Source organism: Ooceraea biroi, chromosome 7, assembly GCF_003672135.1.
Source record: "Ooceraea biroi isolate clonal line C1 chromosome 7, Obir_v5.4, whole genome shotgun sequence".
NCBI lineage: Eukaryota > Metazoa > Arthropoda > Insecta > Hymenoptera > Formicidae > Ooceraea > Ooceraea biroi.
Genome location: NC_039512.1, coordinates 13,436,392 through 13,460,224, shown reverse-complemented (window position 1 = coordinate 13,460,224; position 23,833 = coordinate 13,436,392). Strand labels below are relative to the sequence as shown.

The 23,833-nt window shown below is 34.6% G+C and overlaps 1 protein-coding gene across 2 annotated transcripts in view; it reads left to right on the top strand.

Moving 5' to 3' along the window:
• The window catches only part of LOC105285379 (adenylate cyclase type 2), a 39,371-nt gene that overhangs the window by 10,886 nt on the left and 4,652 nt on the right, over nt 1-23,833 (top strand). Inside the window, exons 2-11 of one of the 2 annotated variants that reach the window (XM_011349537.3) lie at nt 10,232-10,398; nt 11,771-12,106; nt 12,640-12,834; nt 13,469-13,575; nt 14,317-14,428; nt 19,869-19,996; nt 21,361-21,519; nt 22,018-22,150; nt 23,460-23,530; nt 23,719-23,824. In XM_011349537.3, coding sequence (XP_011347839.1) covers nt 10,232-10,398; nt 11,771-12,106; nt 12,640-12,834; nt 13,469-13,575; nt 14,317-14,428; nt 19,869-19,996; nt 21,361-21,519; nt 22,018-22,150; nt 23,460-23,530; nt 23,719-23,824 — 1,514 coding nt within the window. Of the gene's footprint in view, nt 1-10,218; nt 10,399-11,770; nt 12,107-12,639; nt 12,835-13,468; nt 13,576-14,316; nt 14,429-19,868; nt 19,997-21,360; nt 21,520-22,017; nt 22,151-23,459; nt 23,531-23,718; nt 23,825-23,833 lie in introns of those variants that run through there. The other variant, XM_026970916.1, reaches the window with a different exon arrangement.

Sequence of the window (23,833 nt, the reverse complement as noted above, 5' to 3'; positions counted from 1 at the left end):
TTTCTACTGTTCTGGGTTCATTATCATCTCGTGTAGGTATCACAGAAGGTCGCAGTGCCATGCAGTAACACGGCGGCTTTTCGAGATTTACGCTTCTCGGAATGTACAACCTGAGACATGCGAGTATCGTCTTACGAAATTCCCCTGCCCGCAATAAGATACGATGGAATCAAGCACGGGAATATTTTATTTTCGGCGATACTCGCTATTAATAAGCACACGGATGGCATGGCACGATGCCTTCCTCGAGCGCGATGAATATTTCTGCGTATCGCTCTTTCTCTCTCTGCCGTACATAAATCTTACGTTATAATTATAAACTTGACAAAATTTACTGTGGATAAAACGTGAAATTACGCGCATCGCGTATTATAAATATATTACACGCGCGTACTTGCGTGCTCTTGAATATCCGCGTGCACGAACGGCAATGCGAAATTTGCCAAACGGCGGTCATGAATTTTTCACCGTTCGAATTCGATTGCAGGGGAAAACTGGCAGAGAATCGCTATTAATTTATTCAAAGTAAAATCGAATCGATCACATTAACTCGCGTTGTTGCGAAAACGGTGTAATCCAATACAGATTGATTTACAAACGTCATGTCGCGTAAAGCATAGGAGATTAACGGCGTTGTCGAGAGGAGATTACGCCAGTCATGTAAATACAGCGCTAATTCCAACCGACGATCCCTCGCGCGGAACAATAACGTGCCACTACTGCACGCCAACTAACAACGCAATGACACACTTCTCGCACGCACAATTAAATGTAAAATCGAGTCCACTAAGTAACTGTCCGCCGCCGTCGCCGCCGCATCGAACGGGCGTGAAAATTAGCTCGAGGCTGCATGTTCGAGTCGCGCGTTGCAATTAATGCCGGCTTTTACGACGGCGAATTGGCGTGGCCAGGAAACACCACTGGAACGGATATGTAGCGCCCCGTGTGAAACGCGTTCTCTCGTTCAATATAAATGCGTGGTATCGGCATGCGCGCCGCACAATCGGTACCTCGTACGTCGGAGCACAATTGTTACATGACGCCCGATCTCGCACAATTGCGCGCTTCATCCCGCATATATGGAATTTAGAAACGGAAGTAATTTACAAACGGCCGTTTGCCGACTCTGTCACTCTACACGCACAATTTTTATAATTTATTACACGGGTTAAAAAAAGAAGATAAATTTGAAAGTTTTTGTAATAATCAAAAACCAAGTTATAAGAAGACATATACAAGTTTTTAAAGGGAGGCATAACGTTTTTGTAGACAAAAATCGATAATTTTTGTCAACATTTCATGCTAATTTAATTTTATGTATGACATAGAATAATGTAGAATCTTATAAACACAACCTAAAATTTGTACTAACTTATTTATGATATAACTTCCATTTTCGGAGAGAAGCTACGCCCGTTATATGATTTGACATGGGATTCTGGATGGGATAGGATTTTCCACGCGAAGCGAATATGGTAAATCGAATGCGCGAGCGGGGGAGGGACTCCGCTATTATATACCTTAAGGTCGTTGACATTTGCGAGGCCCAACCTTATCGGAATATGTACCCAAATTTTTAATAAAATGACGTGACATTTTCGAGTTTTTCTCTATAAAAACATTAAAAACTCCTCCCTTAAAAACTTGTATATATATCTTCTTATAACTGTAATTTTTTTATTACTACAAAAACAACTATGGTGGAGTAGTACTTCCAAACACTTGCAAAAAGAATTTTATTTTAGGTACGAACTAATTTTATAAATAAGCGATAAAAGATGACATTTCGGGGAAAGATGCGGGATGGATGACAAAGAAGACGAAACAAGTTTCACAATTGAGTCTTACAAGCAACACTACCCAAGTGCCACACGCCGATTTTGATAAGCTTTGAATATGTTGTTGTCTAGGTCAAAATATGAGACACGTATTTTTTTATACGGGCCCGTATCGCTATTAAGGGGGTGAAACACCCTCTTGAAAAAAATCGGTTTTTATATTTCTTAGCGAATACCGTGGAAACAATAAAAAATATTAAAAAAAGTTTCAAGTAAAAGTTTTATGGCTTCTAATGTACTTCATAACAGTGCAATTAGATTTTTCGAAAATGTCATATTTTTCGAAATCCCTCCCTCCCCCCCTCAATTTTTCAAAAATTTTTTAATTTATCTTTCAATAAAACTTAAAGCATATTTAATGTCAAATTCAACCATATATGATAAAGTTATATTCTGAAAACGCATTTAAAAAAAAAGCTAAAAGTACCTCTATATCGCTATATACGCGCCCCATCTGTATTTGCGTTTTTAATACGCTAGTTACTTTTGGCGACAGTTTTTTCGCAATCTCACAGAGATAACAATGAAGTCGGGAGATTACTTTTAATAAACAAAATAAGTTAGGTTCTCACTTTCTGCCGGACCCAGAAATGGTCAACGTGAAACTGGCAAGAAATTTTCACTTTTTTAAAAACTTTTTCAATATTAAAAAATTTTTTTTAAGGATTCTTTGTTTTTTTGTAATTGCATATATACTAACATTTCTTAATAACATAAATTAACATATATTTGTGTGTGTGTGTGTGTGTGTGTGTGTGTGTGTGTGTGTGTGTGTGTGTGTGTGTGTGTGTGTGTGTGTGTGTGTGTGTGTGTGTGTGTGTGTAACAAATATATACACTTATATATTGGGTCATTAAGTATGAAACTTTACAAATAGAACATAAACTTTTGCATTTTTTGGCACATGGACATGATTTATTTTCAATCGAAGTATGCGCCCATGTTATCTACACACTTCTGTCATTTTAGTGGTAGTTGGTCTATGCCTCTACTATAGAAGCCAGGAGTACGGGAATCGATGAAGTCGCGGAAGGCTGTTTCGACTGCCTGTTGAGAATTGAAGAATTTTCCCACCAACAAGTTGTCCAAATTCCGGAAGAAGTGATAGTCGGTAGGTGATAGATCTGGTGAATATGGTGGATGACGGAGAGTTTCCAATTCCAACTCCTGTAGCTTTGCCACGGTCAGTCGTGCAGTGTGCGGTCGAGCATTATCATGCAACAGGATTGGCATTGACCGATTGACGAATTTCGGTTGTTTAATAGCAAGTTGTTGCATCATTTCGTCCAGTTGCTTGCAATATACTTCAGCCGTTATCGATGTACCAGGTTTCATAAAGTTGTAGTAGATAACACCTGACCTGGACCACCAAACAGTCACCATAAGCTTCTTCTGTGTAACGTTGGGTTTCGCGTGATGTCTCGGTGGTTCATCAGCGTTCAACCACTGATGTGAGCGTTTACGATTGTCGTAGAGTATCCACTTTTCATCGCAGGTCACAATTCGATTCAAAAAAGATTCATTTTTGTGACGGAAAAGCAAAGAAGGGGAAGCCTCTAGACGTTGCGCCTGCTGCGCATCGGTCAATTCGTGCGGGACCCATTTGTCCAACTTCTTTATCTTACCAATTGCAGCTAAATGAACCAATATGGTGGGTATGGAAACATTGAATATCGATGCCAATTCACGTGTACTTTGAGATAGATCGGACTCTACTACGGCTCTCAAGTGATCATTATCCACCTTCGTCTTTGGTCTTCCACGTGGCTCATTAGCGAGGCTGAAATCTCCATCTCTGAAGTTTTTGAACCAATTGCCCACCGTTGCTTTAGTAGTTGAACCTTCACCAAATACAGCGTTGATATTACGAGCTGTCTCCGACACTGTGGTTCCACGGCGGAACTCATATTCATAAATCACACGAATTTTGGACTTTTCCATAGTTCTATAAAAAAGAATCCACCAATAAAACTAATGAAGATATTTGAACAAACAAATATGACATTTGAAGAGCGAACATACATCTATCACACTAACCTAACCTGATACTGACGTCTGGCGCCAAATTTGAGATAACAAATGTTAAAGATGGCGCTTTTACATTTGTAAAGTTTCATACTTAATGACCCAATATATACGTTTTTTTTTTAAATGCGTTTTCAGAATATAACTTTATCATATATGGTTGAATTTGACATTAAATATGCTTTAAGTTTTATTGAAAGATAAATTAAAAAATTTTTGAAAAATTGAGGGGGGGAGGGAGGGATTTCGAAAAATATGACATTTTCGAAAAATCTAATTGCACTGTTATGAAGTACATTAGAAGCCATAAAACTTTTACTTGAAACTTTTTTTAATATTTTTTATTGTTTCCACGGTATTCGCTAAGAAATATAAAAACCGATTTTTTTCAAGAGGGTGTTTCACCCCCTTAATAGCGATACGGGCCCGTATAAAAAAATACGTGTCTCATATTTTGACCTAGACAACAACATATTCAAAGCTTATCAAAATCGGCGTGTGGCACTTGGGTAGTGTTGCTTGTTAGTAAGATTGCAATTAAATAACGCGCATGAGAACTTTCCGACGTCGAAGTTACCGCGGAAATACAGGTAGAAACGAAAAGGCGGCTGACCCTTTTGCATTTTTACAAAGTGCATACGCATCACGTGCACCGACGCGCGCCTCGAGTCGGTGCCTTAAGCCCTTCGTTAAATTCACTCACTTTGCACGTGATACGGGAAACTGAGCAGAAAGTGCGCAGAACCGCAAAGCTAGCGTAGCGTGCGAAGTTCGATAATTGCTGAATCGGCGCAATCGCGAAACTTGAAGGACCTAAGTTCGCAATCAACACAGTCGGAGCGACGGTAAGACACGTTTCTCGTCCAGAACAACGTTTCGCAATCTGCTCCGCGGCCGATACGCTAATTGCATCAGATTTGTGTTCCATGGGGCCATATTAACAATAATAGCTACGACAATGAACCGGACGGCATTAATTAATTTTCCTAATTGCATCTAGACGCACTCGATTTGTTTGATATAGGACCAATACCGACGTGCGAATTGCAAATATTTGATAATGCAGTAAACTCTAGCTCACAACTGCCCGGACAAGTCTCGCAAAATATTTGCAAAGTTATGTAGGAAAAGATGTATTCTAGGAAGGATTTTCTAATCATTTCTCTAATAATTTCCTATTTTTTCGGTGCCTTCTAACGAATGATATCCGAGGATGCTTGTTTGTTTTCGGCTCAACAGCTGATTACGCGATTATCTTTCAGGAAAGATAGCTTCCTGTTTAAATGTAGCATGTGAACTTGCGATACGACTACGTAAAGCTGCGTCCCCACTGGAGCAATTTTTTGATGTTCCATGTTTCTTAAAACAGTTGCTCGTTGTCGCTAAAAGTTTCTTGGAGTTCCTTACTCTTTCTGTTGCCAGCGACAAAAGTTGCCGCTTGTTGCATGTTTCCATTCGAAGTGGTAAAGATGAAAGGAAAAACAGTAACACGCGTCAACAAGTCGCAACAGAAATAAATGTTCCTTCACTGTGGACATTCAGTTGCTGCACAATCGCGGTTACGCGGTCGCATAAATGTCTCAGACAGTGAAAATGGGATAATGAATTAATTTATTACTTATCAATAAAAAATTATAAATTTGATCAAATATATAGAAATTAATAGAAGAATATAGGAAGTACAAGTGTTTATGGGCACCTTGCGATAAGAAATATAAATGCAGGTCGCACTCATACTTTTCGTTTTTCCTTTCTATTGCCATTAATAATGACGTATGCTGCAGCTGCAAGAAGCACGTCTTGTTCTGTCATTATTTACTCTACACTATTTGCAACGAAACTGTTTGAATTTGTTTGTTGAGTATGGACAACTTGTTACTGGCAAGAAAGACGGAAATAGGAATGTAGGGAAAATAAATAAAAAAAACTTTTTTATTATTTAGAAAAGAGTCCGATCAAGAAATCCAGAAGTTTATTAGAGATAAAGATATAAAATGCGGAATAGAGTAGTACAGCGGTAGGAGCGAACGCAAAAGTCTTCACAAAAGTCTTACGGTACATTCCCAGATATTTTGACAAATAGTGCCGGCGAACAAAAGAGCACGATTCTGGCGCAAACAACATGACCTCTTCAGATTGTTTAACGGATGTTCAGAAAAATCAATCTGGTCTATCTAGAAATCGCGCTTTAAACTCGCGTCCCTACAGGAATAAACCCCAAATGTTCCTGTGATTATGTTGCTTATAGCAATGTATAAAGCTTGACAGTATTTGCATAAACTCTTAAATATCCTATAAATATAAATTATATAACTTATATATATTTTATATTTATATTTGCTTCTTAAATTATTCCAAGTTCTCTAAATTCCCTCTGAATTCTTTTAAATAAAAACTTTAATTTATAGTAATTAAAGTATATTTACTTTTATAGTAACGGCTATTATTTTAAGACAAGTATTCAAGACAGTTGTTCAAGACAATTATTGCTTCAGTGTGGAGAAAATATTATTATGAAACATTTAGCAACAATAAGTTGCTCGTTGTTGCTCCAGTGAGGATGCAGTTTAAAAAGAGAGACAAGAAGAAGGGGATCAGCTGTCGCGAATAGACAAAATTCGGAAAACTATAGAAGAGAAAGAACTCGACTGAGCATATCGTGAGCATTGCCTTTTCGTGTATCCGTATATTATCCGCATACCAATAAATCAGAGTCCAAAGCAGAGATATATTTTTAGTGAAACCTGACCCGGTTTTCTCTACACTTATATTTCAAAGTCAGTGTATAACGAATTGCAAGCTCCAACGAAAACCGTGCTCGTATTAAAAATAATATTACTCGTGTCGCTATAAAATCGTTGTAGTATATGAATGCAGATATTCGCGAAGCGGGAGTTCTGCAAAAAATATTCCCGCGATTTCCATACGAGAATACTATATGCGAGAGTGACGAACGGTGAGCAGAAGCTATTGAAAGTTATATGAATGCGTGGAGAAAGGGCGAAAAAAACGCATTCTACATTCATATCGAGAAAAATCCTTCACGATTCACGTCGCGCGGTTGCATTTCACGGGGAATCCATGGCGTGACGATCCGTCATGAGGACGAGAACGAGAGCGGCAGCCAATTTAATGTACTGATCAAATGTTATACAGTTTATGATTTAAACGAGGGAAAACTGGAACAGAACAGAGACGATACATCGAGTAAAAGACATCAAGTAAAAAAACTTGTATAGATGTAATTTTTATAAGATTTATAAGAGTAATTGTACTTCAATCGAACGATTGAAGTTTAATTACGATTAATACTATATATTAATAAATAATATGACGATTAATACTACTTAAAAAGGATATCTGTTTTATAAAAATTTCTTAATACATTGGAAGAGGTAATGATAGGCGGAAAGAAAGAAAATGAAAAATTGAACATTATATTAATATTATACGTATAATAAAATTGATTTTAGTTCTTTTCGCGCCTGTTATTATTATTACTGCAATTAGATTATTACACATCACAATATCGTGTAATATATAGGTATATTACGTTCCTTGTCACGTAACATTATTATGATTTATATTGCGTATTGCCAATTACGTAAACACAGTGCGGTGGAAATACAACGTATACGTACGCTTCAGTTCTGCACGACTGTGCAGAATAATTTCAATAATTTCGATAATTTCGTTGTGATCAATTTAACGAGGTGTCTAATTGCAATCTTTCGTGCTACATGTGGATCAGCAAAAGAGCAAGTGTAAGTAATTAGTATCACCAACGCCGATGCTGCTGCCCTTGACTTTATCGAACAATTAGCTGCGATCGCGTGTCTGAACGCGACTTGTTTCATTAGCGGATTAGGTTGATTCGCTTTAGTCGCCGACGACAGCAACTTCGATCAATTAAGTTAATGCACTCGTACAGTCGTGTACGGCCACACAAGGCGCCTACGCCTTCTTATCCCTCGCGGATACGTGCTTTGATTACAAACACGGTAGTAAATGACCAATTAACGAGTAAAATCGACAAAATTTTATGAGAAGAAGCTCAGTTATCGTAACGAAAATGTTTTTATTATAAAATAATGCTACAATAATATTCGGTCAAACAGAATTAAAATAAGCGATAAAATAAGCGATGTTTTACTGCACTTAAACAATTGTCTTAAAATAATAGCCGTTATTATACAAAGTTTTCATTTAAATGAATTCAGAGGGAATTTAGAGAATTCGGAATAACTTAAAAAGCAAGTATAAATGTAAAATATGTGCATAAGTTATACAAGTATATAATTTATATTTATTGTATAAAGGATATTTAAGAGTTTATACAAATACTGTCAAGCTTTATATAAAAATATAAAAATGTATTCAAGCAATCACATAAAATCTGTGACTCTGTAAGAAATGTTTTGCCATTTGCGCTCAATATCAGTAGCAGCCGATTTTATAGACGAACCCTCCAGGTATCAGATATTTTGGAAATACTCTTTTTGCACGCATATCGTTCACGTATCGGATTTCTATCAGGACGAATTATCGATGGGATGTTACCACGACATGATACTGAAGTTTTAAGGTCATAAATTCGGAAACTAGCCAAATAACTTAATTTACCCAGAAATGGAGTAAAATATGTCGACAGAAACATAGTATGCAATAATAAAATATTAATTCTTTTATGAAATTGACAAAAAGAACGACAAAAACGTTTTTTATTTCTAAGATATATTAAAACATATGTATGCTAATATCTAAAATTATATAAAAATGTAATACATCACATAAAGGATTAATTTTGTTTTTCTTAACTTTATATTTCACTTTTCGTTTATAATTTGAGGTCAAGTTTGTGTTACATCTTCGTACAAGAATTCTATCTTTGTCTCTTCCAACTTGTCGTAATTAAGTTTGTCAATTTAAATAATTAATCAATTTAATTAAGTTCGTATTCATTCTACCTTTTTCACGTCGTATATCGATCTTAATTTTGCTCGTCCTTTAAAACCTTCTCAATTAACCTTTATAGATACCATCACCCATCCTCGCACGGCAAAAAGGGTTGATTGTTAAAGCACGCGCAGTAACGTACTTTATACTCTTTTTGCGAAAAAACGCTATAAGGAACTTAACAACCATTAACAAACTGGGAAGGGCTTTCTTGTATAGACACGAAAAGTTCTTAGTGCTAGAAATGATGCAAAGAAAATACATAATATATATTGCTATTAATATCTTTTTTTAATTAGTATTAAAAACGAAATATTTGTAGTATACTAATACAAAATATATAAATTAAATAGTACGTGTGTGTGTATATATATATATAAAATAATTAGTAATATAGTATGTAATTATACAATCCTGTATATAAATCTAGTTCCAGATAATAATATCTTACATACGCATTTATATGTCGTAATAACGTATACAAGGTAAACTTATACACTTATACACTTTGATACTTTTTACTTTTTACTTTTTTATACTTTTATACACTAGAAGACAACTTATGCACATCAGAAAAGGATACTTAATGTCTAAATAAATTTCATTACTATATTAATTGTGCGCCATTCCATGCAATAATAATGCCAAAGGTACTTGCAAAATAACTGGGTTGGGAGTTCTATATATATTTCTGTTATATGTTATACATATCGCAGATAATTTTCATTCATGTTTATGCATCACTAATTGTATCTTGTACTGTAACTGAAGTTTCCACAATGCAACATACATCATGCAGCATTCAGTGTAGCATTTACAATCCTATGCATTACGATACGAAACGTCCTTTCCAAGCGGAAGTCAAATGCATTCAGTCAGTAATTCTCTCTGAGTTATGTCTGAAACACACATCGAACTATGTTGCTATTACGCATATATATATGCATTGTATTTACAATTAGTTATGGAAAGGGAAGTACAAATAGTCCTGTGCAAATATTCAGCTTTACTTATGTTATTAAAGTTTATATATATTTACAAAATGAATTAAAAGTTTAAGAATATTCTCTTTCAATGAACAAAATGATTACTTAGGTTTACATTGCTATGTCTTGCTGACAAATATCTAAATTTAAAATCACAGACAAGCTCCTTTCGATTTCTATTTATCTTTTTGTCACAAATATTTAATATCTCTTCACGATTATTAAATTTAGAGACATTCGAGAATTCTCTCTTTCATCCAAGGATTTTTCCTTTTTAAGCCCGTTTTAGATTTCTTGCTTTAAAAATTGCGTCAAATTTTGAGCAATATATTGCATAGTCTAAACCGGGCTTTATACGTTTATTTTTATACACGCAATATGTGAATATAATAAAATTAACGTATAATGATCCAATGCTTTTTTCAGAAAGCCTTGGCGAAGGTGCAAGCGATGATGCAGGTGTTAAAGAACTTCAAGAACTTCGCGATAAGTACGAGGGAAAACTGACGGCATCACTTTACACGGGAACGCTATGCGTCTCCGCTGTTGCCTCGTTGATCGCTCTCGGTGCTCTGTGCTTCACCGATTATCATGTAAGTTGAAATTAACCATTAAAATTCAGTCATTAAAAACATCATCAAAATTTTTGTCCATGTCTCAAAATGTGCATTCATTGCGTCTAATTATAACTAAACAACAGAGAAATAACGGTAAATAATCTGCTTAACAGTTAGATTTTCATCATACGTGTATTGCCGTAATTTGTTTTTGCCTGCAAAAATATTTAAAGATTTAAAAAATTTGGAGAACTTCTATAAAACTTGCTTCTCTGGAATATTTTATTTTACTCTGATCTATAATAATCAAAAAACAATTTTGAAGAGAAGTTATAGTCATACCGTCTTGTAATTACTTGCTATTTTCGAAAATCAATACCCCTTAACGAGATGTATGAGGTATCCTAAGCTCGAAGGTGAAATATTACGCTTCGACAGTGCAGGTTACAAGATGACGATCGACATGTAATTAACTTTCAATTAAAACTTCATCTAGTATTCTTCTAGATTGGATCGATATTACTCCAAAATGTCTCTCGACGATAAGTGCATACGTATTCTTCGCGAGCCAGCTACAAATAAGTGAAACTTAATCACAGAGCACTCGTTAGCGAAGTCCAGAAAGATATGAAATATTATTTAATTAAGTATCAAAGGTACAAAATAACCAGGCAAATGCTGAGATTGTTCGAATCGATAGATTACAAAGAATAAAAAATAAAATAAATAAATAAATAAAATAAAAAATAAATAAAATACCGCGAATGTTTAGATTCGAGAGGATGGGATTGAAGAACTGACAGTAAAACAGTAACCTGATCCGTTGAGGATTCGCGAGACGCGTAAGAAAATTGATAATGTGATTTATCTCACATCGAGAAGCTTCTCTCGTATCTCAACAACATTAAAAAATAAACGGAATCAATTACCGATAAAACAAGTGTATTTTGAAATTCGAAGAGAACGCATTTAATGAAAATTCTGAATTTGCAACTCCAAACACGGAAGTTTACAGATCTCCGAGCATTAACGTGCTTACTATCTCGTGATAGCTTTTGCGAGAAAAATGAAACGTGGAACATGATTCGTTAAGCTTATTTTTTACATTTCTCGCACAAGCAGCTCGTTTCTGCTCGTTTTAATATTGCATTTTGATCCGACTTCCCTACTGTATAATTAACAAGTTATTTCCAACTGGCAAAAATGTAGGAATCAAATTTTCCTCCTATTTGAATCGCCTAGAATAGGTGGCAGAACGTAATTGTATATTAATAAATCTGGATATAAAAATTGTAAATGAAATAAAAGGGAGAAGGAAAAGAAAGAGGAACGTTGTTTTACAAATCGCGAAAACTGGATCATAAAGAATTGATCTTGTTTATGCGATATTTAATTATTTATTTTTCAGGAGCACTTTCACATGATTGATCTAATACCCGTGTCAGCATTGACGACCATGCTCATCACTTCTTTAACATTTCTGGTGGTCACGCAATTATCCTCAGCTATGACTTCCAAACGATCCAGAATACTGATAGGTTTAGCATCCTCCATTATACTTGGTCTAGGAATTTTAATATTAGGAGACATTCTACCCTTGTTCGCCTGCATCCTGTCAATAATCGCCATTCTGCCTAAGATGAGGTGGCAAGTACCGCTCATCATTGGTAGCATCTTGGCATTCGCTTACATTTCACGAAGACTCATCTTCGGCGATCTGTCGAGCTATTACGATATAATTCAGGTAAATGCAACTGAGATTATCGAGAGAGATATTTATATATAGGTATTATATTGAATTTATTTGATAATTATTGTATAGACATAGAAACTATTATTATAACAACTATTATTATAATATTTGGTTACATTATATATAATAATATAATATAAATGTCTTTTGGTGTAACGATTGTATAACATGATTATACAACAATAATAAAACAAGCAAACTAATGACTATTATTTCCAATTATGGAGTTTTTTAAATTTTTCTCTTGCTTTTCATTAAAATTTATATTCAAACAATTTTATTCTGTAAATTCCATGTATAAAACTTACAACAAAATTACATATTATACACTTTTGTAAACGTTGCAATTAAAGATTCATTGTGCACATATAACGTATAAGTCAGCATAAAGAAAATTTCTACGGTACGTTATGTGATGCTGCAATAACCAAATCTATCAGCTATTCTAGAACTTGAACAGACTGAAGCTTCTAAGAATGTTTTAATCTATACACGAGCCAATTGAAAGAAATTCGTTTTGATAGATCACAGTGGAGATCGTGTTCCTTCTAACGGCTGTCCTCGCAGGCATGTACTACAGGATCTTGACGGCGAGAGCCCATCGGAAAACCTTCTCCGGCACGAAAACGGTGATCGAATCACGAATCAAGCTCGAGTGTGAGAGGGAACAACAAGAGCAATTATTGCTGAGCGTTATTCCTGCCTACATCGCGGCAGAGGTGAGCCATGCCCATAAAAATGTATCGTGCAAAATCATGTTTAGTGAGATTTAATTAAAACCTTCATTATGATCCATTACGGAAATAATCGCTTTTATCATGTAATGTGTATGATTGCATGTATAATAGAAAAGCTTTTTCCAATTATACGCAAACAATTGATTCAGGCATTTAATTAAGCTGCAGGCTATGGCTACATGCGTTTACTACATGTATACATGAAGCTGCTATAAATATAATTTTAGAATCCGATTTATATAAACATGAATTTAAGTTAGCAGTTTCATATGTATGTAAAACGTAGAAATATATTTTGTATGCAATACTTCTGTATGTAACCGTGACGTATAATCATCACCAGCGAGGTAGATAATTTATGTCTACGGACAAGTAATTTGAATGTTAATCCAACTAATCAAAAAATATAGCGTACAGACTGGGTTGCACAATGTACAAATTTCGAATTTAATGTGTCAGAAATATATGATATGAAATTACATCAGAGAGTTGCTTTAATCACCATAAAACATTTTACACCGAGATATTTATATTGCAATAACTTTGTAACATCTATACAAATGATGCTTTATGTACAAAAATTATGATATTAATATATCATGATATTTTATCCCAGGTGAAAAGGAGTATAATGCTGAAAATGGCGGATGCTTGCCAGGAAGCTAATAAACACAAGCAAACCACGTTCCAAGAGATGTACGTACAACGACATAACAACGTCAGGTAATCGTTTTAATTTATAATATAATATCTTTAATTGCAACAGAAACTTTATGTCTTTGTGTAATCTTTATTTGTAAATTATTAATCATAGTGTTAATTAATCGAATGTGCCGATGTGAATTCTCTTAATCATAAATTCGAAGAAAATTATATTTCTTACTCCGTAAGGAAATTAAAATTTAAATTGCTATTCTTTCTCGATATCTAAGAGACTCATCTCATTTTAATCCGATTGAATCGATCCACGACAAGAAGGCAATGTTAAAAATAAGATAAAGATATGATTCGCAAGGTCAAGAACAAGAATAATTTTATCAGTGTTTTTTAAAGGCGCATATATGACTCTGCTTCTCGCGGAGATTATGTGGGTCGCGAATAATGGCAGCGAATATCGATTGCATTGAATTAAACGCATCCTGCACGTGTCGCATATCGCTTTCGGTGGCTTCTCTCTTATTTATGCACTAATCTAACGATGCATTCTGAATTTACGTCACGTGGTCGCACGATTGTATGGAGTCCAATTCAACCTCTCTCAAATGTCGATTGCTCAAAAGCAAATTTTTCCCCATCGATATGCGTCTTTCTTCGAAATATGTTCTTCGAGATGCTTCCAAAATTAATATATTAATTTAAAAAATATTCCGCGTTAAAAATGTAATTTTATTCAGTGTTTTCTCCACAGCATTTTTCCAGATATTTGTAGTACAATTTTAAAGAATAATATCTGTTAATACATAGCATTCTCTATGCGGACATCGTGAATTTTACGCCGCTGTCAGAGCAACTCTCAGCATCCGATCTCGTAAAGACGCTTAACGAGCTCTTCGGCAGGTTCGATCAGATAGCACAGGTAAAAAAAGTTCAAGTAAAAATCAAATTATTAATTTATTTTTAGTTTCCAAAAAAAATAAATCCCATTTTGTTAGAAGAAAATTTCTCAGCTTTAACAAAAAGCTTTCCTCTAAGTACATGTAAGAATTGTTCTTTGCAAATATAGGAATTGATACTTATTTATTATATTCTCAGCATTGTACACACATATACACACACGTATAACATTTTTTTATTAACATGCGTTCAGGATTGTCTGTATTATTTTTAAATTTGATTCCGATATGAGACAAGTACACCTGATACTCGGACGTTGGATCGATGAAGAGAGAGAAAACCACACTGTCGCAACCAGATCTCTTGCAATGTGTATCAATATTGTATCGATAGCGAAGGTCGATATGGATCCATTAATACGGCACGAATAAAATGTCGGAAACCTTTTACCCTTTTTACAAACAAGCAGAATATACGATCGCCTATAACTTGTGCAAAGAACGATGGGGAAAGTGTGTTTTTAATTTACGAGGGAATATAATATTCAAACATCTCGAATCGAATAAAATGTATTCAATGAAAATTATATCGTAGAATCGACAAATATTTGGTTTTAATATAACGATACAAAACAACTACCTCAAAAAATAAAATAAAAAAGGGAATTTTTTAGTTTTTGTTAGAAGACAATTTTACTTGAGAAAATGTGGTACAACAGTGTTATTTCATAACTTTAAGAATGATCTATCTTGATGTGTGCACATGAAAAAAATGCTATAATTTAAAATAATATTCATAGGCATGATGTGCCTAGAATATTTTAAATCTTTATATTTACGTTTACTTCCGTTTGATGATTTGTTCAGACACGATATTTTTTTAGCATTGCAAACAAACAGAAGATTTTTCAATCCATCAATATATGGTTTTAAAACGGAATTTGTTGTTGACGCGCGACATTACCGCCGACAAAACAAATTTTCCGGCTTGCAGCTTGACATAAATAAACCTTTATCAAAAAAGCTTGAAACTCATGGTCTGTCCCGAGTTACAGCAATTTCATGTTTGCTTAATAAATAATCGTTTTGCGAAAATACATTGCAATGTTACTGTAAAGCATAAATGCTTTAAGAGACGCAAATTGAAAACAAAGTAAATTATATCTATTATTACATATAAGTGAAGCGCTTTCTTTTTCAGCCATTATACAAATTGTATGTGAAAAATTGTACACAACTCTTTGCAAAATTAAAGTTAAACACGTGGCATTTCACGTTAGAAAATAATATAGGTAAGAGCACTGAGATGAAAAATGGTAGGAAAAGGGAGATTGAAAAGAATGCGCAATGAAATGAAATACGCAATGCCGAAATTCAGCGGAAATGATAAATTGCTTTAGTTAAAAAATAATAAATGAGATTGCGTGTATGCAAAATGTGAACCACGAGAGTCGCACTTTTTCGAGAAATATCGAATGTCATTCAATCAAATTGCGATTGAGCGATAGAAATAAAAGTTTTCCAGTCGAAAAATTGCTGATTCCCTTTCGCGAAAGTGTGTGCGCAATTTATTTCTCGCTAGCGGCTACCTTCTATCTGCCTTTTTCGAAATGATTTCATGAAAACTTTATTCGCAATGGAAAATCGAATACATAAGGTAGTCACATCAGCAAAAAATGCAAAAAAAATAGTTTATAATAAGTGTATAAATTCGATATGAAATTTTCATGATACCGCAACGTGATTTTTTTCTAGCTTCAATGAGAAACAGCGGTTTATCGAAGAATGTAAAATTTAATTAGGTTCACACGTGTAGAAGACTAATTGTGAAGAGGAATTTCTGTTTTTAATCTAAAGTAATATTCGAATCTAATAAAACAGCTAGACGGAAAAAACGCAGTTAGCTTCACTCTGTCATTTTTTTGCTCGTTCTTCCGATTTTCTTTGCAGCTTTAAGCTTAGACTAATAAAGCTGCAGATTAATACGGCTATGGAGAGGCAAGCATAGTATTGCGCGCCTCTCTACTCATAATCGGATGCCACTTGCATTCTTTCTCTTGGCAAAGAAAGAGCATGAACTTCCGCGTCACGCTACATTAGCGCAGGAGATTGCTTTTAAAACGACAATGGTACGACGATACTAAGCGCAATTCCCGAGTTTTTCAAGAGAGCGGTACTCACCTACTTTACCCCGCTAGTAAAACCCTAACTCAAGTAAAGTATTTAATGATCTCCTTTTATTTTAATATGAATATTAAGAAATCAATATTCTGCATTTTTGTAACAAACTTGCAACAAGTTTTCTTCTCTTAAAATAAATGAAAGATATTTTTGTCGAAAAGTTGCGGAAGCAAACCGAGACATTTAAATTTGCATAAATAACAATTAGTTTAATTCCGCAGTCAACCGTTTAAAGAATTAAAAAGAAACTAACATTCAATCATTGCTTTTATAATTATTTTTATAATAATAATCGACATATTCATGATTTTTATAATTTTTAATAATATTTATAATTTATAATTTTTATAATAATCGACATATCGATTAATTATCGTTAGTCTTTTTATCGCACACTTATCGATTCTCATGCGAATCTTTCAAAACTATTTGCAACAAGTCAACATTTTTTGCGGATGTTGTAACTCATCCGCCGCCGTATTACATTGGCCGCAACTAATATCTATGCACAAACATACAATACGTATTTCCAGTGCCGAAGGCGGTCAAAACATGCGTTCGCGAGCGAGCGGATTTTAAAACCGAGTTTCATTTATTTTTCAAGCCGCTCTCGTGACCACAACATTGCCGCCGTCGCTGCCGTTATCGATCAGGAATTGTTTATAAAGCTGAACATCTGTTAGCACAAGCGAGCTAGCTGTAGGAGCTAGTTATAGGAGCTTAGTAGCGAGGAGTTTGCGAAATCTCGCTCGCCGGAAACTATAGTCTTGCGAGAGCGCCAAGGCCTCCAGCTTTACGGGATCGCATAACTCGGTTTTACAGCAGCCGGAAGGACTTACGGCGTCACCCAAACCGACCATGAATCCAAGTGTTACGCGCTGATTCACTGCGTTGTCGACGCAGTATAGATTGTTCTTTGCGAATGTCTTTCTCTTCACTTCTATTTCGAACTTTATAAATGTCATTTTCATATCAGTTGACTTGCTGACTAAACAGAAAAATCATACAATCGATAAGATGCACCATTTGGTTTGATTACCTCACATAATTATTCCCAAGTATTGCTTCTCGCTTCAAAAAGCGTTTAAATGGTTTGTTACATCATTGCGTATAGAAAGCAGTTTCGGCAAATTGATTTTGATCTAGTAAAAATAATCAAAATCGTTTTTCAGTTTTTTACTTAATTTTGGATTATTAAATTTTGTTAAATCTCCATAAAAGGCACAAACGTAACATTTTTTTATTTTAACAACCAATTTACGTTGAAAATTAATACATCTTTTAAAATTTTTTCCGACATCTATCACAAAACTCTTCACTGTAAAATAAATTTTTATCAGCTTTTTTATCACGTTTCACAATCAGTTAAATTTGTATTACGTGCATTTGTATTTGTATTTTAATGTTTTATTTCGTTGAATCACTGCGATGTTAAATTACAGATACATTTTGTAGATGCACTTAACAAAGGATCAGATATTCGATATCGCGCAAACTGTAGCAAATAAATAGCTTTTAAATTACTCCAAGTATTCAGCAAATCACTATAATTGTTTATTATGACTGCACGAAGCTAAAGAACAGACTCCCAGATGATCACCGTAATAATGGCGGAAGTATGGCAAAGGCACGCCAGCTCTTGATGACTGGAATTGCGCTGCAAATAAATTCCGCGGCGTCTCAAGAGGCGTTGCATTAGTCACGGCTATCCTCGAAAAGCAGTGGTTATTTTCATAATCATTCGATCACGGGAAAATCAAAACTGAGTATAAAATTCTCTGGATTTAATTTTGCCGGCTAAACTAGAATTTATCGGCGTCGACGAGATTTCAATCTCGACGCGCGCAGTACACAGAGTAATCTTTTTCCGTAGCTCCTCGTTCCTTTAATCGTCGTGTAATACCGTTTAATTGCCGAGTTTCATCAATGAATCGCAACGTGCGAGCAGCGGATTATGTCCAGCCAATGCAGCTGGAACAAAATGGTTGGATGAAAAGAGCTTTCTGAACGTGATGACTATCTTTTCTCTGCGTGATACAATAGAATCATTATTTAGCTGCTAATCGTCATAAAATCCCAAACGGTCGCAGCATCCGCGCATTTACTGCAATAAGCAGTATTTGTACGAGCGATATATTGAGCGACGTATATTATATATAATACAGGTGTCTGCAACTTGCTTTCCGAACAGATGCCAGCTCTCAACTTTTCGCTCCTTTTTTGTTGTTCGAGACACGATTGTGTGCGGAGAATGGCAAAATATCATTCCACGAGCAACGGCGCCATAGATGGAAAAACTTTGTTCCATTTATATGGACGGAATATGCGCGAGAGACTATCAAAGCTTCTCCGAGAATGTCTCTGTCCATTTCCCGCCTTTGAGGGTAGCGTGTTTACCCTTGGCAAACAAATCATCGCAAGAATGTCCCGGTTTTTTAAGGAAAAGAGGATAAAAATTAGAGGAGACAAAGTGACAATTAATTAATGAATATTGCGCCACGTTATCGCAATTAACAGCATTTGCGATGAAAATAAGCGTGTATAACTGAACAGGGATTTGCAGAGACTACTCGCGATATTCATTAGCATTTATTTAATAACATGAATTATTGCATGTGTAACTGTACTTAGAAAATTGGACACATCATGAAACACATTAACGCGTAGCTGCACGCGCGGATGTTAATTAAATCGATAATGGAATGCTAATTAAATGGTTATTGTAATTGATAAAAAAAACGACAGTTATGCAGATAATCGAAATTCATAAATTATCGCGGAACTTTCATGTAAATGCAAATGCGAATAGCCTACGTAAATGAGTACTATTTACGCATGTTATCTTTCAATCTCGAATCTGATCACGATACAAAGAGTTACGAATCCCATTTTGTCGACGTTTTACCGTTATCGATAAAGAATTGCAGAAATATGAATATTCTTGTGAAGATGAAACGAATTATTATTACCACAGTTGACATTGTTACAAAATTTTTATAAGGAAATTTTAATTTAAAAAGGAGAATTGTATAAGGAAGCTATAAAAAGTTTTGTACATAATAAGAATGCAAATAACATATGCATGTATAAATATATGTTGTATGTACGAATTACAGAAAACTTAATTATCATATAAAAAAGATTTTATATAATTTTTAAAAGTTTATGCTCTAATTCCCATAATTATTCGGTTGTAATAACTTCTAGATTTAACTGCTTTCACCGAACATTGTAATCAATATTTTTAGAATATTAAATAATTAATTAATTTGCGATTTATAGGACAATCAATGTATGAGAATCAAAATTCTGGGTGACTGTTACTATTGCGTCTCCGGACTTCCTGTTTCTCGCCCAAATCATGCTTACAACTGCGTGAACATGGGACTACAAATGATCGATGCCATCAGGTAAAAATTAAAAGTATCAGTAAAAATTAAGAAAAATATTAAGATTAAAATATTAAAATTATTACTGACCAAAAAGAGTTTACTAAAAATTACGTTATGCATTATTGATTATTTTAATAACGTGGTCGCGGGAAAAATTTTGAAAGAAAAGATTATCTCAAATTTTGAATTTTATTTAGGAGAAAAGAAAATATAAAATATTCTTATACAATTAATATTATTACGTAGTATCTAGTAATAGAAATTTATCACTAACTGTTGAGTTAACTCAGTCGAGATAACTTCATGCTTTCGCATAGTTAATCATATATTGCGCTTTATTAATTACAGATTGTGTGTACGTTTTCGTTCCATCATGTGTACACGAACATGTGTACGTTTCGGCAATTGTGAATGCATCGAAATGCGGTCATTTGGCTTGTATTATAGTCTCGATTATATTGTACAACTAGTATAGCACCATTTAGTTACATATGCATTAATTATTATGAAACAATGGCAATCGAAAGATCAGCTCGTTAAATGCTGCTCGTTATCTCTTAATCATTCGAATCGTTCATTCTATTTTTTAAAGTTCTATTTAATATATGCCACTGTACATCTAATTGCATTTTAGCAACAAATATGTGGCGTATTGAATAAAAAATAGTTTCTTTCTTTAGATTATAAAATTCTTAATTCTCCGTAATGACTTGTTAATATAACTCATCATATATTTGCAGAGTAAATAAAAATTGACACTTCTCATCAGACTGATATTACATCACGATCGCATAACTCTTTCAAAGTTAATAATTCAAGACTTGTATTATTTCCCCGTTGCACAGTCATTTAGCGTAACGTACCGCCATTTGACTCCAAGCTTTCACCGACGTTATTTCCCACAGGATTCCTGGGCTCTAGATATTAAGAAAAGGTTTTAGTAAAAACAAGTCAAACAAGAAAGTATCAAGACGTTAATGTAACTTGCGCTTATATTAGGCTTTTATTTATATTTATATTATATTTTAATTCTAATCACATGAAACGGATATAAGTCATGATTGAATTTAACCGTTATGTGAGTGACGGGGTACCCGGGTAACTTGTTTGTTCTCTAGTCGTATTAGAACTCTTAACCTGACGATTATTTTAGCGTTATCTTTGGACAGATTGACTCAATGGGGAACGTAATTTGCAGGATATCAATTTTCTTACAAAATGTCCGAAGGTATCCGGGTACCTTCATCACACCAATTAAGATTTTTTTCGTCACTTACATAAGGGTTAATGAGAAACGTGCAGGAATACAGGAACGGGTGTAATCAATATTCTCAATATAAAACGAGAGAAAGCGTTCTTGAATTGTATCTCTTTGCACGTAGATTTGTTCGCGAAGCTACTGGCTTCAACGTCGACATGAGGATAGGGATTCACACGGGGAACGTACTGTGCGGAGTTCTCGGCTTGCGGAAATGGCAATTCGACGTTTGGAGCGACGACGTGACTCTGGCCAATCACATGGAAAGCGGTGGTTTACCAGGGTAAGACTGTGTATGGATTCCTTGATTTGATTATTTAGTGTTTCACAAAATGTAATAATATTATTACGTCATTAAAAAAAAGAAGAGGGGTATTTAATATTTTATATTTATAACATCTGAGATAATTTTCGTATACAGCTTTAGAGAGAATGGAATCAGAGATTACAAAATTTTAAAAGATTTTGTAATATTGTTTGATTACCAAACTCAATTTTCTTGGATGAAGTTACACAAAATTTCAATATTAGAAAAATATTTGAGATAATAACGTAAGACTATAAAACTGGAAGACTATCCTTGGATTATCCTGTAGTTTAATATTAAATATAGTTATGCAGTTCTCGTATATTGCGTGCTTGCGCGGTTTACCTTTAAATCCCTGCAATATTAAGATGCGCAAGTCTTTACTCTCCGAGATTACGAAATTGATCGAATCACTATAAGAAAATTAATATAGCTATATCAGCTGTGATCGTATCAGTTTTTTCGCAATTTTAGGAGAGTACACATAACGAAGGCTACTTTACTGCAATTGGGCGATCGGTTCGAGGTCGAACCGGGCGATGGAGGATCCCGGGAAAGTTACCTTGCTCAGCACAAAGTGGAGACTTTCCTTATCGTACCGCCCAAGGTAAATAAGAATCCATTTTCACTAATGCATTTCTTGTAAGGCGAGTGCCCTAATCCCTCTTGATTCTTCTCGATTTCGATCGATTCTGATTCTTGATCGGTAAATAAGTTTTGCGAGTGTCAAGCTCTTACAACTCGATTAAAATTGCTTTAGCAAAAATAAATAGCATTACCGAAGGAAAGAAGACATCGCGATCTATTCGTCGTGGTAATACATTCGCCTCTATCGATGCAAACTGATCAATGAATTGAGCGCGGAAAAATTCAATCGCAAGCGATATTTTTGCATTTCTTTCATAAATCAAAATATAATTTAAATAAAGTTTTCATAATTTTAAATGTGCGTACAATCTGTATAATTATTAGAATTGCAAATGATGATATTAAAGCTTTACCAAAATATAATTTGAATAAAGTTTTCATAATTTTCATAATTTGTTAGATATGCGTACGATCTGTGTAATGTTATTAGAATTGCATATAGCGATATTAAAGCTTACCATTTCATGGGAAGTAATACCATCCTCTTTTAATCGGATTGAGGTACAAGAATTTTGTTGATCGAACGGCGCGCCGCGGCGGTTTTCTTCAAGAGAACGGGAAATCTACGAGTACTGGCGAATAATCTACCGCAAAGTGATAGTAAAGCTGCTCTGTGAGGCGAGAAATCCGAACGAATTGCCCGCAGCTTGTTTCTATATGAACGAAGTTCGGATCGTAATTCGTCTACACTATCTTGATAAATATTCCGGGGAGAACGCGTTAAAAACTTAAAAGCTCGCCAAGTCGCGCTTTTGCACGCGCAATTTATTCGCGTCTTACATTTTCCGATGGTGCTTCATTCTTTCGAGCAAACTATAATTTCGCACGAGTTAAATCTTCCGCAACGTAGGGTAGGAAAAATTCTTTCTCGTTAATTCCCGTTAAGAGGAGAATAAGTGGGATCTCATGGAGATAGAAGCGTACTTACATTTATATCATTCCACTTGAATAGAAATATATAAATGCGATTACAGTGATTGCAGTGACAGTGATTAATCTCCCTTTATTTGAAATTTATTCATCATTCACAGGAGAAAGTTTCCTTAGCATGGTATTCTGTAAATGATTATTTATGGAAATGAAAGGGTATTATGTACATATAGAACGTTACTTAAAGTATTTAAAGTATTTGCATTTTATAATACGCGGAAACTAACGTTTACATGTGCGTGCGAAACATAAAATGCATTCTGTGAGATTCGATATATCCCATCATAAAAGGGGGAGACTGCGAATGCAAATTTGATAATGATCCTTGTATTCCCTAGAAAAGCCGAGAGGAAAATGGAATGGAAAACGGTGGAAATCGTATACACGGCTGCGGACCAGTACCTTCTAGGTATGTTTTTATTATTATATTTCCTTTCAACACAGTTTTGATCAAAATGCACTCACAAAAATAGCAAGGTGTAAGAGTAAAAATAATAATAATCACAGCAAATGATAAGTAAATAAATTACGATGTCATTTAAGCTCTTATAATAATATATTTCTTTACGTATAATATAAAATATTTCTTTGTAATAGATCGAGGCCTAGTAGCAAAATGACAAAATACGTAGAATGTTGGGGTGCGGACAAGCCTTTTGCAAATATAGCAGAAGCAACGTTGGCGAAAAATATAGGCCTAACAGTAAGCTTT